Here is a 16954-nt window from a genome sequence, read left to right as displayed (position 1 = left end):
ATGGAGTTTTCAGTGAAATGATTCTCTTGAACTTGAAAAACATGTTTTGCTTTGTTTTGTTTTGTTTTAATTTTTGCCTCAGACGTAACTGAACACAGCCCACTTTTGGGCAGGGTTATGTCTGGGAGGCATCTGAGGTTGATCGCTCAGTGGAACAATATAATACAAATGCAACAGCAGAACAGCCTTCATATTCTTCTCTGCCACTGTCAGCTTTTCTGCAGTGCACAGATTCGAAAGATGAAACCACCTCCTTTGACTTGCTGCTGAGCTGTAATGTCACAACCATCAGCCTAACAGGTCCCTATGCCGGCACAAGTTCAGTCTTAAAAGGCAGCAGACTCATTGCTCTTTAGGATGTTACGGCCTTCTTCAGTTCTTTCTCACTTTCCTGGGTAGCAGAGTATTCCAGGTGCCCTCCACACTGACAAAGTTTGATATTGTGATTAGCTCCTACTAACCTTATCAGTATTTCAGGATATGGCTTGTGTTCCATTACCAAAATAGCTTTCTGCCATCCTGTGATGGTGTGCAACTTAAATTGTCAATGCTTGATTTTGCATAACTTTCTGCTTGTCTTCCAGTTTCTGATTGTTATTAAAAATTTCCTTTTCGTTTGTTCTCAATTCTTTTTTTTGCTACTTCTTGCATATACTTTCCAGTAACCTTTCACATCCTAAATCTGTCTTTGCTTTTCCTTTTCTCTCATTGCTACTATTCTTTTCCTTTTTCAGTAATTAAAGATAGCAATGTACTAAATACTTTCTGTCACTTAAAAAGAGAAGTTTTCATTTTAAATAAACTATACATTCTTTGTAGATATATTGAAAGACTACAAAAAGAAGAAGGTTTAAAAAACTACTCATGACCCTATCTACTATTAACAATTCAGTGTATTAGTTCCTTATCTATGCATTTTTTACATAATTCTGATGGTGCTGTCTATGCATTTATTATTCATGTCTCCTTATATTTAACATTTGATGTCTGAATTTTTACATTATTTTATAAATTCTAGCCTTTCGAAAGGCTTTCTAACTAAAAAGAAGACACCACTTTCGCAGAATGTGAGACAGGCAGATTGTTGATGTGATATCATTTGATAGTCAAGAAGGTTGCTTATTTCCTGAGCAAACGTTTCTAGAGAACCTGCCCTATGTGGGCATACGGGTAAATTTTGAGGACACACAATGTATAAGACAAGCACCTTCTCCCTCTGGGCATCCAGAAGCTGTGAAAAAGACAGTGTAACCCCCAGATCCCCCTCTGACTCCCTGCAGTAGGCTTGCGGAGCCAGTTGCCATGGGTGCACAGACACTGGAGGCACCTCTGCTGGGAGCATGAGCTGCCCTGTGGATGTGCCTCTGAGCCCAATCTCAAAGGAGGAATAGGAGTTTGCCAAATGGAAATGAAGGGAGGAAAGGTTTTCCAGCTGGAGGAAACATGTATGGAAGAGAATCGGGGAATAAGGTGAAGTTAGATGTATCTGGAAATGGGATCTTATGAGGCAAGTGGCCAGAGATGACTCCAGACAGGCAGTCAATCTTGTGGGCAGATTTTAAAGGGCCTTGACACCCAACTAAGGAGTTGCGGCTCTATCTATCGGTAATAGGAAGCCAGGAAAAGTTTTAGCAGGGATATTATTTGATCACATCTGTCTTTAGAAACATCTCTCTCCATTGATAGAGATAGTAGGGTGTTTGGGAGGAACAGAGGGAAGTAGACTTACGTAGTATCAAATTATATGCACCTGTTTTGTGCCAGATATGAATTTAAATGTTGTGTTTTTATTTAATTCTTATAACATTGAGTGGGAGAAAATTGCAGTTGATTCAGAGTTATGTGACCAGCCTAATATCTCATAGGTACTAAATGGCAAAGGCAAGAAGACTAGCCAGGTCTCTGTTCTTGGTACTCAAGTGAGGGAGACGGATGATGCTTCTGCATGGATTTCTGAATTAGAGATGAGGAAGGGCGGAGCGGGACATGTTTGGGAGGCATTGGGAAGGTGAGAAAGATGATCCAAATGGCCGAAGCCATCTGGTATGAAGAGGTAACCAGGGTCAGAAAGCATTTACTGGGGAATTCTAAAAAGCCTCAGAGCTGACCATGTGTGACTCTAAATAACTAATATAGTTACTAATCATAAAACTAATAAGAGAAATTTTAGAAATAAAAAATTACTATTTTGCAACCACTACAGTAATAATTCAAGAATTATAATTTAGAATCATCAATGGATGCTAAGGCCCTTGTGTAAAAGGTTGGCGATCATAATATTTACATAATTTTAAAAAATAACAGATTGCTTATTAATTATAAAGGGGCAAAGGTATGTATTTAGTGGAGAAATACAGTAGACACTCCCATAGTCAAGTGATCAAACCCGTAGAAGGACAAATGACATCAGGTGCTTCTGAATGTGATGCACTGAGAGGGATACAGCATCATCTCGGGAATATTCCTGGCAACAATGTTTAAGCTGGATTTAAACAGAAGGCAACATTCAGATAAAACCAAATCAAGCAATATTCTATAAAGAAACTGGATTGGGCTCTTCAGTGTCATGAGGAAAAAAAGACTGATAAATTGTAGTAGACTAAGAAGAAATCAGGGCATGACAAGTAAACTCAGTGTATATTCTCTGATTGGAACCTAGACTGGGGGAAAAAAAGCTCTAAAGGACGTTGTTGACACTATCGAGTAGTTTGAATATGGACTGTTTTTTAAGTATGGCAGTATTATATAATTGTTAAAGTTCATGAGTGTGATTTTAGAAGCGAATGTCCTTGTTATTGTATTTAGATGTGAGGTGTTTTAATTTATTGAACTTCTTCTCAAAGGACCCAGGAAAAAAAGTGAGAGAAAGAAGAAGAAAATGTGATACCATGTTGATAATTAATGAGCCAAAATGAAGTGTTTACAGGTGTACAGGTGTTCACTTGCTACTTTTTCACATTTATAATTTCTCAAACTAAAAAGCCAAGGGCAATCTTTTTTTTTTTTTTTTTTGGCAAATCTCACTTCCTAACCCGGTAGACTGAAGGCTCCTCCAACACTCCTAACAAAAGGAGATGTGATTTTGTTAAAGGGAAATCTTGCCTGACTGAAATTCTAGATTTCTTTAATGTGACAAGAATATGGGTAATAGAAATCCATACCTGACTTATATTTAAGATTTTATGAAGCCTTTGATAAGTCTTCTGGTTAGAGACTACAACAAGATTAAAAGGTTTTTTTTTGCTGGGGGAAGGAGGGGCTGGTGGGAGATTAGTGTTTTATTGCTGATAATTGCTTAGAGGCACCCGCTACCCCAAACACAAGTCTGCTTAGTATAGGAATTGATGAGTATGTTTGAGAATGGAGAAATGCAGACAGCATTTCATAGCTGAGTAAAGGGAAAAGTCTATTTTAAAAGTTGTATGTATGAATTCTAAGAGGAGTGAAATCTCTTGTCCTTTAGATCATTTGTGGTGAGCATAATATTTGTGGGTAAAAACCACATCTTTCCAGGAGTGGAGTGATTACCATATGTATAGAGAACACATAAAAGTCTCTTGAGTGATCAAGAGATGGCCACCAGTGAGTGTCCTGCAGGGATCTATATTTAAGGAAAATCATCTATATATTTCACTTGCTGGCTGTTTGGCATTGAGTTCTCCCTTAAGAACCCCCCAAAAGATGGACCTAACTTGGATTATTAAGTAATGCTGCCTGAAATTTGTATAACACTTTATATTTTAGCAATCACTTTTATAAACATTGTCTTGCTTTGGTGGGTGGAGGCTGAGGATGAGAAAGTGTTCTTGCCATTTTACAGTTGAGAAAACTGAGGCTAGGATGGTAAAATGGTTTGTCTAGAGCCACCTGCATGGTAGCCCATTGAAGTTGGATTCATGCTCATTGTTGTTCCTATAAAAATGAGCTTGGAGACCAGTATAGCACAATATAAAGCATGGAAAGTTAAAATCAATTGAGAATGTTTTGTTTAAGAAGAGAGAAGGCAGAAAATGTGCAATTTGTTTGTGAAAGAATTCCATAGAAATAACTTTTATAGGCCAGGCAAGGTGGCTCACGCCTATAATCCCAGCACTTTGGGAGGCCAAGGTGAGTGGATTTCCTGAGCTCAGGAGTTCGAGACCAGCCTGGGCAACACAGTGAAACCCCATCTCTACTAAAATACAAAAAATTAGCTGGGCATGGCAGCATGCACCTATAATCCCAGCTACTTGGGAGGCGAGGCAGGAGAAGCGCTTGAACCCAGGAGGTGGAGGTTGCAGTGAGCCGAGATTGTGCCATTGCACTCCAGCCTAGGCAAGAGAGCAAGACTCTGTCTCAAAAAAAGAAAAAAAGAACTTTTATAGAGACAGGGGAGCTTGATTTAAATAAAAACTGTACTTACGAAAAATAGTTAGTGAATAGTGAATAAATGTTGTTTTAGCTATTCAATTGTGTATTAATAAATGACATACATAAAATTGGTTAAATTTCATTAGAACAACAACAAGAACAACAAAAAGTAAACCTGGAGAAATTGTCCAGCCTTGGGCATTGTCCTTGTCATTTGGAAAGGTGTTTGCAACAATAGCAGGCTTTTTCCAGGGACCTAAAGGCAAGATTGTTTAGCTCAGAGGTAAGACATTTGGGCTCTGAACCCACCTGAGTCACTCTATGTGACCTTGGTACTGGTTGGTAAGCCACTCTCTTAAATGGGCATAGTAACATCTGCACTCACCAGCAGACAAGCTCATAAGGATACAGTGAGATAATTGATGGGAAAACACTGCTAAAATGTTGGAATCTCTGTACAAACAAAATATATTATTTTATTTTGTAAAACTACCCTACAAGTCCTGTTTTTACTGACCAACAGTAAAATAAGGCAGGAGAAATTGTAAAAGGCAGCTTTGAGCCTCTTCATTGCTGCTTTGAAATCTAAAGCATTCATCACACTTTCAAACACATTACCTTCCCAGTGGGGACTACAAAGTCAGGCTAAAGGACATTTCATAACTTACGTTAATTCCGCTGCTTGATTCCTTTATCAGATCTGGTCTTCGAGGGTTTAAGAGCAGCATTTTTGGCATTTCATGGATGAAATGAATTTTCTGTTCATCAGCACATGGTGTTAGAGTTGAAAAATACTTGCGGAAACTTCTTTTTTCATAGCCAAAGGCTCACTCACTGGTTCTAAGTGTCATGGTTAGGAGGGCTGTTACATGCCAGTGGAAATTTGGGAAGTGGCATAGTTTTTGCTGTTTTGGGCCACTTGGGAAGTTGATGTTGAGGGAGACCACAGTGTGTAATGTGTGTTTCTCAGTTGCAGACTGCTGAAGATGCAGACTGATGAGGATTCCACCAATCCTCCTCCTGATCCTCTTACTTGATCCCTGTATTGGATATGGTCTTTGGTCTGAGTGTTTAACAGCAGCCTTTTTGCATTTGGTGGATGATAATGAATTTTCTGTTCTAGAGGAAGACTGATCTTTGGGAACAAAACAATATAATTTGTCTTAATAGGAGGGATGGAGGGAGGCAGGGAGGGAGGTAGGGAGGGAGGGAGGTGGGGAGGGACTTTTGAGAAAATGTCTGGCTGTTCATGGTAGTTGGAATAGTATGATATTACTTCTGCAAGGTACCTAGGCTGCTGAAGGAAAAGTTCCTTTATATGTATTGAGTTCCTGGTTTATCCAAGCTTGTGAGAGACAGGCTTGCACAAGGCAGCATATAGTTTTGTAAATAGCACATTTAAATAGTCAGGGGACTTGGATTCCAGTCTCGGCTCCAACACTGGAGGCCTACAGTAGATAGGGTCTGCCTTGCTGACTTTCCTGGGCTGCTCTCAGCTGCAGCATTAGCCATTGTCAATGCTTATTTTAAATAGCATTTCTAGTCCTCAGTACTCACTTTCAGCTCTTCAACAAAGCTATACCAAAGCCGTCAAAGCTATGAAAGCCATTGATTTGTGCAGCATTATTTGATGGGTTTTAGTTCTAGGTTACTCCCTTCCTCCTAGTAGGGCTGAAGTGCAGTCAGTACCCCTGCTCTGCAAATGTAGTTAAGAAAAGCCAGTGCTCTAGGCCATCTGCAGACTGAACGATGGCAAACAGACTGTCATCAGTACATCGTGTTAGCAGTGAGAAAACACTGGGGAAACCTGTGTCTTTCATAACCAAAGGCTCGCTGGTTCTAAATGTACTTGACAGTGTGTCTCATTCAGAAGCCTTTCCCTCTTCCTTCTGCTCTTTCTTTCTATGCTTTGGTATTGTGTGAGTGATTTGGCCAGTTCACCTAATTTCTTGATAGTTCATTAGAATTTGAAGAATATTGCCTGTTTTTACTGGTTATTGGTTTTCTGTGACCCTGGGAAACCATAATGCACAAAGTGGTAGAGATAGGAGACTTTCTTGTCACAGCTTTGTAGTATCCACTGAAAGTTTTTATGTCTCCCTTAAATTATCTCTGCTTTCAAAAATAGACATTCCAAAGCTACTGATAGGCAAGGTTGCAATTCCAGTTATAATAGAGTAAGCACACTCCATCTTTCTTTCACACTGAATGCAGCCAAAAAACACTGGGCAGAATATATGGATCAGCTATTTGAGGAATCAAAAGCAAATGATAGCGGGCAGATGGAGGAAGGAAACCAAAATGCAAGGTATGAAAGACCCAGTCCAGAGTTTCCTGTTTTGTTTTGTTCTTTTCTTTTTTCCATTCACATTTCCTGCCTGGATTCAAAGTCAGTGCGCATCCCAGAATTGCACTCTGGGTACAGACAGAGCTCCAAGGGAATCCCTCTCTTTCTGGCCAAAGGAGAGGAAGGGAAGCCGCACCAGGACAGACTGGAAGAAATCCTACCAATTTCTATGCTAACCCTGTTAACATTTAATATGTTACATTCTAGACTTTTTCTGCGCATAGTGTTTGTAAAACAGTTATAGTTATACCAAACATTGTGTTTCCTGTTTTTTCTCTTAATAGAGGAATATGCTTATAATCTAAACTTACTATACAGTCACTGTAAACTTATTTTTAAATAATTTGGTAAGCAGCTGTAGCCTGGTTCAGGGCTTCTCAAATCTTAATGTGCATTTAAATTGCCTTAGATTCTGGTTCACTGGTCTACCTTGGGACCTGAGAATGCATTTACAGCAGGCACCCCATCTTGCCAATACTGTCCCCGGAAAGACCAGGTTTTGAACAGTTATTTAACAGTTCCCATTTAGGTTGTTTCCAGTTTGTTGCTTTTTTTCTTTAGAGACAGGGTCTCACTCTGTTGCCCAGGCTGGAGTGCAGTGGTATGATTATAGCTCACTATAGCCTTGAACTCCTAGGCTCAAAGGATCCTCCCGCCTTAGCCTCCCAAGTAGCTGGGACTACAGGCACATGCCACCACACCCAGCTTACTTTTTAATTTTTTGTAGAGGTCTCGCTATGTTGCCCAGACTGGTCCCAAACTCCTGGCTTCAAGCAACTCTCCCACGGTGCTGAGATTACAGAAATGAGCCATCACTCCCAGCCTGTTGCTTTTGTAATTAGTGTGATGGTGGGATATTTTTGCACATAGAACTTTTCTTCATATTTGGTATTACTTCTTTGGGGTAGACTCCTAGAAGCAATGTAACTGGGTCAGAAGTTATGACTATTTAAATTGCTGGTAAACTATTGATGATTATTTTCTCAGATTTTGCCAATGATAATAAATATATTCTTTATATCTGAGCCTCATTCGAAGCTTAGAATGGTTCAGCTGTATGAGGTCACACAGCAAATCGTTCGAAGAGCTGTGATTTTACCCCCAGGTATCTGTTTCGCAGCCTGCTCTTCCCCTGCACTACTTCGGAGACAGCCACTGCTTCCCCCATCCCCTCCATTTAAACAAGTCTCGCTCTGCTTGTGCTTACCTCACCGTTAGCTCACTCTTTTTCCTTTTAAGCTTTGCTAATTCAACATGTGAAAATGAGCTCCTCTTATGTTCATTTTTATTTATATTTGTTTGACAGAGTTTATGCCTCTATCTGGTCACATCCCTGGTCCTTTGATAAATTTTGTTTCCTAAGTTGGTCTTACTTTACTTGACTTCTCTGTGCTGTGTAAACAATACAGATATTAACTTGTTTCTGCTGCAACTGTTTTGTAATTTGTCTTGTATTTTGTTTGCTTTTTTAAAACATAATTTAACATTTTCTTTCTTTTTTTCTATTTCCCACTAAACTTAAAGAGGTTTTCCCTTTGCAGAAGTTTGATAAACATAGGAAGATATTTTTAAAAGGAAGCGTAGGGGCTTTAAGGGCACCTGTGAGAAATACAGCATTAAATTTTTGCTTTTTTCCTCAGTGCCAGGCTTACTTGATAATTTCTCCCTTCTGCCCAAACACATGGTTTCTCCACAAAGATTTTCATGCTCAAATGAGAGGACAAATTATGGGTGATGCTGTCTCGAGGATATGATTTATCATTTTTAAAACACAGAGTTAGAAGGGCATTATGAAATAATGTAAAATGAAGAAATACCCAAGCTTTTTTGCCATAATTTTCTTCTACATTTTATCCATTGTTATAACAGAACTAGACCAAACTTTTAATTTGAAACTTTTAAAAAAAAGTATCATGTTTATACAGGCATGCAATTTAAAAAATAAAATAGTTCTACACAACTTGATGTGAAAAAACAATAGTCTCCTTGTCCTGACCCCACCAGTGCCTTTTCCTATTCTGCTTCAACTCTTCTAGCTGAACTTTGTGTTATTTAACTCTATGTCGTTCACTCTTTTTTTTAGATTTTTAAAATGTGTTTACTTTTGTGTCTCCACATGACGTGAGATATTGCTACTCTGTAATTTTTGAATATAGGCATTCTCTGTTACTGCCTTCCACTGTAGAAGGCAAAGCTTTAGTGTCCTTCTGTGACTCCTCCTTCATGATCCCTACTCTCTGACCCCATCTCCACCACACATGTTCAGGCTTCCTATCCTGTCTTTGCTGTGCAGTTCTTTGTCCTTTGTTTAACTCAATATGCAGTGCTTACATTATTACAGTTCTGTAAATGCTATTCATGGCCAAGACATGTAGTTTCCTAGAATTCCTTTCCTTCTCTGCACAACATTTTGTTTCCTGTAGAGTTAGTAATTGCCTTGGTTTTTAGCTTTAGTAGTTTTCTTTGCACTTACCCCCAAATTATGAAACTCCTTTCAATATAGCCAGAGGCATTGGGTATTCTGTTGAGTTCATCTCCGTGGTGACATCTCTCCAGAGCTTGCTTTCCAGCCCAAACTTGTGAGCTACTGCGCAGTCCTTCATCTCTCCTTTATTGGCATCCTAGTGAGTCCTGTTACTTCTTTTCTCCATGTTTACTCCCTTACTATCGAGACTGTACCCTCTGTGATTCCTGGAAAAGAGTATATAAGTGGTAAATATTTTAAAATCATGTATATATGAAAAAGGCTTTAATTTATCCTTAGTTTATCCTTTAGTTTATGCTTAGTGGTAATATGGCTGGGTACAGAATTCTAAGTGGGAAATCATTTCCCCGCAGAATCTAAAGGCATTTTCTCAAAGTTTTCTGTCTTTCAGTGTGGCTTTTGAAAAGTCTTATTCTAATGATCCTTCATATAAAGCTTGTTTTTAATCTCTGGAGGCTTTGGAGTCTCTTCTTAGTCCCCAGATTCTGAAATCCTATGATGCTGAGTCTTGATATGTAGGTCTGTTTTCTTCCATTATGTTGGGCATTGAGTGATCACTTTGGATTTGGAAATTTATATCCTCTGTGTGGTGTGCTCAATCTACCTTTTTTTAAAAATTTCCCACACTTCACTGACATATCATCCTTCCATCGTTAATCAGAAGTCTTGATAATTTTTTTAAAGGAAATTATAATAAAACGTGTTTCCCAAAGCTGGATTCTTATCAGTTAAATATTGAAAAGGGATCATGGTAACTAAATTGGGCAACCAGAATTTCAAAGAGTACTGACAAGCAGAAAATATAGACAGTCACACATTTTACTTGACAGAGCAAATAAAGGTTGCATTGAAGGAGTTGTTGAAGCTATTTATTGATCTGGTGCTGAGCACAGACTTGTATCATAGATAGGTAAATTAATTTATAATCTGGAAAATTATCCAGTGCTCCCCAAGTAATTTGAGAAGATTAAAGGCACATCCCTTGTTTCAACATGATCCCTGAACATCCACATACCAAAAATATTCATATATTTGACTACCCCAACCTTTAGCCAAGTTAGCAGGACAGTTGTCTTCTAGGCCAACCATGGTAATAATACATCTTTAAATTTTTCCTAGACTATAGATTTAAATTTTCTTTTCCCTAAATGATAGTTACACTAAAGCAATTATTCAGTCAGTCAGATAGAAGTAGTGTTTCCCTATCATTGTAATTTTTGAAAAATTGGGTAAACATCTACTGACATGTGCTTTAAAAAGTGCTAACTTTGAAAAGTCCTGAAGCCACATGATTCATCTGTAGGACCATTTTTTCCCTCCAAGGGCTACTCTTGGAATGGTAAACGCTGAGTGGGCAAACTTCATGGTGGGGATTGTATGTGTCTTAATATAAGCTTAATTCTGGATATGAATAGTCATCTTAGCATATTTTCATGTGGGCTTGTAATGAATCTTCTTTTTCTTCTTTTCTGTCAGCTTTTTGGAGACTGGGAAGCCCAACTGCGGAGAATAATGAAGCTCATTGCTGGAGGTGGCTTGTCTATCACTGGCTCTCACAACATGTGTGGGGACTATCTGTACAGCGGCCACACGGTCATGCTAACACTCACCTACTTATTTATCAAAGAGTGTAAGTCTAAAAGACTTCCATTGTAATTTCCTCACCTGCCATTTCTCATGAACTCTGGTCCTCTGGTAAAGCTCGTTTTCTGGAAAATCTGCTGAAGCAAGACTGGAGCCTTTAGGAGGGTCACAGCTTCATCTCATCACCATGCAACTGGCACCCAGGGAAATATGTGGAAGGACAGAACTGGTCTTCCTGAGGAGGAGGTGTCCCGGAGTGTCATCTGTAGTACTGGGGTGGAGGGAGTTCTAAGCACAGCCTGCAGGGTGTGTCATGAGCCAGTTATACAGCTGCTGTAAGGAGCCAGATGGAAATCTCAAAGGGACACAGAAATCCAGGATCAAGCCTGATTGGGTGTAGATTATGTGTTGATGCAGCAACTATTTTTTCAGCACTTGGCACTATGCTACATGCCTGAGGGTACAGTGATGGGTCAGACTCATCCCTGTCCTCAACAAGGCTATGGGCTCAGGGCTGAGGCAGATACTAAATGGTACATTGTCCTTAAGAAATGTACTTAAAATATTTTATTGTGAAATCACAAAATAATATTATAGATACCGCATACATGGCTCAGATTTAATATATATGAGCATTTTGTCATATTTAATTCAGGTAACCCTTTTAGAAAGGAAATGAAATGTTAATATATGATTAAAGCCTTTTCATTCCTTTCCTATATCATTTCCATCCATTTTTTTGTACTTGTGTATTATTGTTTTGTGGTTTTTAAAATGTATATACATAAATGGCATGATGCCATTTATATTCTTCTGCCACTATTTACCCTCAGATTATGTTTTTGAGATAGGAGATTTTGGTCCATTCACTTTAATTGCTATTAATAGTACAGTGCTAGAAATGAACTACACATTTTTATTCATTTCTCTACTTACAGAAAATTTTATTATCCTCAATATCACATTGTTAGAAACAGTCTGATAAGCATTATGCAGAGGGTTTCCATGAAGAGCAATGGGTAGAACCAGGCTGCTGTGGTATCACAGAGGAGGGAGATGCTTTGCCTTCTGGAGGTGTCTTGGGAGCATGTGGTACTCTGTGGGAGTTTAAGTGGTTGGAATTCAGAGTAGGGGTAATAATGAGAACGGACAGGTAAGTGGGAACCAGATCACAGAGGGTGCTTAAGCCATGAGAAGAGGGTCTGAACTCTCAGCTGATGGAGATCGGGTGCCCATTGAGGGGTTGTAACCAGTGGGGCAGTGTCATTTGTCTTTGAAGAGGGAAAAATCACTCTTGCAGCAGCTTGCAGGATGGACTGGATGGGGGGCAAAACCGGAGACCGGGAGAAAAGTTAGGAGATTGCTGCAGTAACAAAGAAAACTAGCCTGATGGCATCAGGGATGGAGAGAAGTGGCAGACACTTCAAGATACTAATAGAATCAGCAGATAACAGGATGGATTATGGGGTAGAGAAAACAGGTAGCGGACTAGGCCGAAACCTAGTTTTGTTCTTGAAAAACTAAGATAAGGAAATATAGGAAGAGGAGAGAGATGCACTTCAGGGCACTGAGGTAGAAAAGGGAGAATAGATGTTCCAATGCTTATACTTAGTATGTGAGCAGATATAGTGAATTCTAGCAAGATCTATTCAGAATTGTCAGGGCATAATCCAGCCCTTGGACTGGGATGTAACTGGATGTGGACAGTGGGAATCACATAGGCCAGATGTCAGCAGCCCTGGGGGAGGGATTCCTGGCTCCTGCTGCCTGATACCTGAAATTCTTTAATGGGGTCAAGCCTTATCCATCTTGACAATAAGGCAGCGTGTCATATTGAGAGGCAGAGGCCTTGGTACTATCACTTACTAGCTCTATGACCCCGGGAAGAAACTTTAACCTCTCTAAGTTTTAGTTTCCTCATGTTTAGAATGCAATATTCACATCTGCTTCATGGGGTGGGAAAAAGTTTGTGAAAATTAAAATTAGATGGCATATATGGATACTTACAGAGTCACACAGAGATTGAATGGTAGCTGTTTCTTGTTTTTGTATTGTCAAGGTATCGAATACTAATATAATTAGAATATTCCTACCCTGACTGCTCCATTTAATATTTGCAAACTGCCCTTCACTCCCTATACTTCTGATCCCCCTTATCCAGCTCAACTTTATTATTTTTCCACAGCCTTTAACATCTAACATAAATTATTATGTAAATTATTTATTATAAGTATTGTCTCTTATCTCCCTTCCCCACTAGGAAGGGATCTTCCCACAAAGGCAGGCTTCTTGCCTTTTTTATTCATTGATCCAGGTACCTAGAGCATTGCCTGTCCCTGGTATGTAAGAGGCTCAGTGAATATTGGTTGAATGAATGACTGGTTCTTGGACCCCTTGAGAATCCAATAAAAGCCTGAACTGCTCATGCTGGTGTGGAGAGTGTAGATCATATTCAAACAACATTTTGCCTAACATTGCAGAGCCTCTGAATCCCACAATTGAGAATCCAAGGTAGAAAGGCCTGCACTAATAGAAATTTTGATGTTTTTCTCAGGTAATTTCCCAAATGGAGGTACAGACAAGTATTTATCTGACACAATTCAGCCTTTGAGAAGGCACTTGAAGTAGAATTCCCAGGCATCTGGATGCTTTTCTGTTTGTATTTGAGAAATGAAAATCTCAAAGACTTTCAGATTAGTGTATGGTTGCAAAACTTGGAAAGCAGTACAGTTAAATCAATTATGACTGCTTAGTCCTTGTATTAGGCTCTATGGACCAAAAGGTATTGATTTTTATATAGAACATCAACCCCAAATTAACTAGAGGTAAATTTAAATGTCAATGGACAGTTTTTAAAAATGAAGCATGGTGCATTAACCTGTCCTTATCTGATTAGACTCATCTTTTAAACACTATTTATGATTGTATGAATCAATAACCAAATATGAATTACTATCACTAGTATAATCACATCATAAAAAGTTGTTTCTGTTCTAACCTTGGTTACAGATAAATGAAAGCCCTTAGATTCACTAGGTCTGTTTTCAGAAGGGAAGACTCAAGGTAATTGGATTCAGAAGCATTAGTAGAGGCATAGTTGAGTGCCCTTAATGTCATTTGAATAATGGGACTGTTGCAAATCTCTCCCCCTTTCAGATTCCCCTCGACGACTCTGGTGGTATCACTGGATTTGCTGGCTTCTCAGCGTAGTTGGAATCTTCTGTATTCTCTTAGCGCATGACCACTACACTGTGGACGTGGTGGTGGCATATTACATCACCACGAGACTCTTCTGGTGGTATCACACTATGGCCAATCAGCAAGTGAGTTTCTCCGCTTTTGATTTTAGCTTCTATTGCTTCTGGCTTGGTGTTGCTGGCTTGGGCAGGGTGCAAAGAACCCACGGATGTCTTAAGTTTCTCTTTCTTAAGAGGTAATCAACTAAGATTGTATTGTGTTTTGTGACACTGATTCTCTTCAGAATTAAGAATAAAAAGTTCATTAATGGTGTAAGGAATTCCTTCTAGAATAAGTAGCACACTTTCATTATCCATGAAAAATGAAAAATATTTTCTAAGCTTGTGTCCCTCCTTGCTTGATTCACTTTCCTACCCTCTTCTCCCTATCCTGGGCACATCACAAGCTTAATACTTAACATTTAATTAAGTGTTAATATTTTTAGCATAGAAGAGGAATACCTAAAAAGCTAACTGAGGTATTTATTTATAGGCAAGAGATGAGTGAGCCATAAGTTCTCCTTGCCCTCCCAGAATTGGCGTTGTTTTTCTACTGAGATGTGGCTCAGTTTGTAGATGAGTGTGGAGTGTAGAATGGTGGTGACAGAGAGAAGCTGGGATATGTGGGTGGACACGTAGGGTAGATATGGGATCCTTTGGGAATTTTAGCATGGCAAGTATTTGAACTTAAAGTGAAAGATTGTAAGAAATGTGTTTATGTTTCTTTGTTATCCTAGGTGCTAAAGGAAGCTTCCCAGATGAACCTCCTGGCCAGGGTGTGGTGGTACAGGCCATTTCAGTACTTTGAAAAGAATGTCCAAGGAATTGTACCTCGATCTTACCATTGGCCTTTCCCCTGGCCAGTAGTCCACCTCAGTAGGCAAGTTAAATACAGCCGGCTGGTGAATGACACATAACAGCTGTACAATGTGGGGAAAAGACAAATTGTCCGAAGTGCTAAGAACTCCATGAGAGAAGATGCCATAAAATAAACACCTCCCTATTCCTATTATCTTTCAATGGTTACCTTGACTTAACCTATTGAGTTACCTGGTCAGCACTGTGATCTTTTTTTCTCTCCAAAGGACCTGCGTTGGACAACAATAAAGAAAAATTTAACCTATCATGCACTGTACACATTTCCTGTTCATAAGTTTGGGATTTACATAACCCGCAACCACCATGTTCCTTTGTATATGATGCAACAGCATAAATGTAAGCTTTTATATCATAAGTTCTGGTCTTTCCAGTCACATCTGGAAATAAAGCGTATTATTTTCTTGGGAAAACATACTTTTCATATCTCTTGCCCCAAAGATTGGGCTGTAAGCCATTTTCTAGCAAATGTCTCTATGAAGGTTTCTAAGCACCTGAATGGGGTTTGATTCTGAAATCTTTCTACCTGTTGCACCGATATTCAAATAAAAATGATAGACACAGAAAGGTTTGGTAACTTTGGGTTTTGTAAAATCAGCAAAGACAGTGTTTCAAAAAGTGCAAAAAAAAAGATTCTGTTATAAAGTGATTTTCTAAGTATTTCCTAACTTTATTTTTCAAAATGATGTTATGAAAACCAAATTTAAAGATTTTTAACATGTCAGAGAGAAGAGAGTTAAAACTTAAAAATGCATCTTGGGAGAGAAATTTGTCTATGTTTCTAGTGCCTTTCTTGTCTTGATTGTATGGTCAGTAGGCAATCTTAAATGTTTTTATTTAAAATAAAGTATTCCATGAAAATATAAATATATGTATACACTACTAAATTTTGCATTTATAGCTAAATTGAATCAGAAGACTGCTTATGGTTTTAAAATTGCAATGACTTAAATAATGAGGTTGTTAATTAGAGTCAGAGCCTGTTCACATATTGTGATCAGGTAGCAATGACATGTACCACTTAAATTATTTTATCGTCTATTTGGTAGTTCGATTTTAACTACTCAATGAAAACAGCCATGAATATCTTTTCTTAAAGAGAGTTTTGAAAATGATCACTTACCTAAAACTTGAAAGCTATGAATTAGTTATCCATACTCTCATGACAATTTTGTTGGTGAACAACAAAAAAAAGATCTATTTCTTTAAAAGATATTTGTGCAGAAACTGCATGTAACTCTTAAGTTTTACTCCTAACATACGTATGTTTGGGGAAGTATTCTATTCTATACTTGCCAATGTGGAGAACAAAATAGTTTTTTAAGAATGAAGAAGTATATATATCCATTCTGTATTTTACGTGCAGCAGAATTATCTTCCGTAGGATTTTTTTGTGTATTCACAAGGTGATATTTGTATTGTAAAACAATAATGGTGAAGGAAATAAAAAGGCTTTTAAAATTTTGTTTGTTTTAAATCTTTGTAAAGTTATTATTCCAGAGAGTATACTGGTATCTTACAGCTTACCTAGATCATAAATTAATCAAGATGCACTTTTTAATAAAAACTGATACTTAAAATAAATGGCTGTTACTTCTACTGTGTTCACATTCTCCATAGAAGTCATAAATGAAGTCATTAAAGCAAGATAGAAAATCAGTTTCAGAATTTCTTCATGGAGTGTTTTTGCTTGACATGGGACTTTTAATAATTATCTGGATTTGTTTTTCTTGGGATTCCTTAAAATATATTCTAATCTTCAGTAAATTCTATGCAGTTTTTTAATATGTAAAAAGAGCCACATATAATTTAAATTCAAACTTTACAACAATGTTTACTAACATTTTGCATTCTCTAATTTTCAGCCAAGTTGTTTTTTTTTCTTCCTATACCTGGCAGTAATATAGCTTCTCCAGTGTAGATGGAAAGGAAACGTAAATCCAAAGTGAGAAATAGAGTAATAGTACTATGATAACCAGTGGTAATGGAAAAGAACTATTCACAAAGAAAAAATGGTTATTATTATTTCTGATGTGGTGACTAAAGGACAATGTCAACAGTGGAGATGTCTCTTTG

At 38.2% G+C, this 16954-nt stretch overlaps 1 protein-coding gene across 14 annotated transcripts in view; it reads left to right on the top strand.

Annotated features, from left to right (window-relative positions):
- The window catches only part of SGMS1 (sphingomyelin synthase 1), a 312479-nt gene extending 296017 nt beyond the window's left edge, over window positions 1-16462 (top strand). For all 14 annotated transcript variants that reach the window (XM_050805573.1, XM_050805571.1, XM_050805579.1 and 11 more), the window contains 3 exons: window positions 10659-10812; window positions 13923-14089; window positions 14740-16462. In XM_050805573.1, coding sequence (XP_050661530.1) covers window positions 10659-10812; window positions 13923-14089; window positions 14740-14919 — 501 coding nt within the window. In that variant the 3' untranslated portion in view covers window positions 14920-16462. The remainder of the gene's footprint in view (window positions 1-10658; window positions 10813-13922; window positions 14090-14739) is intronic.
- The last annotated feature ends 492 nt before the right edge of the window (window positions 16463-16954 follow it).

This window comes from Macaca thibetana, chromosome 9 (genome assembly GCF_024542745.1).
Source record: "Macaca thibetana thibetana isolate TM-01 chromosome 9, ASM2454274v1, whole genome shotgun sequence".
In the NCBI taxonomy this organism is placed as follows: Eukaryota; Metazoa; Chordata; class Mammalia; order Primates; family Cercopithecidae; genus Macaca; species Macaca thibetana.
Note: the sequence above shows the minus strand (reverse complement) of the source record. Positions and strands in the feature narration are given on the sequence as shown.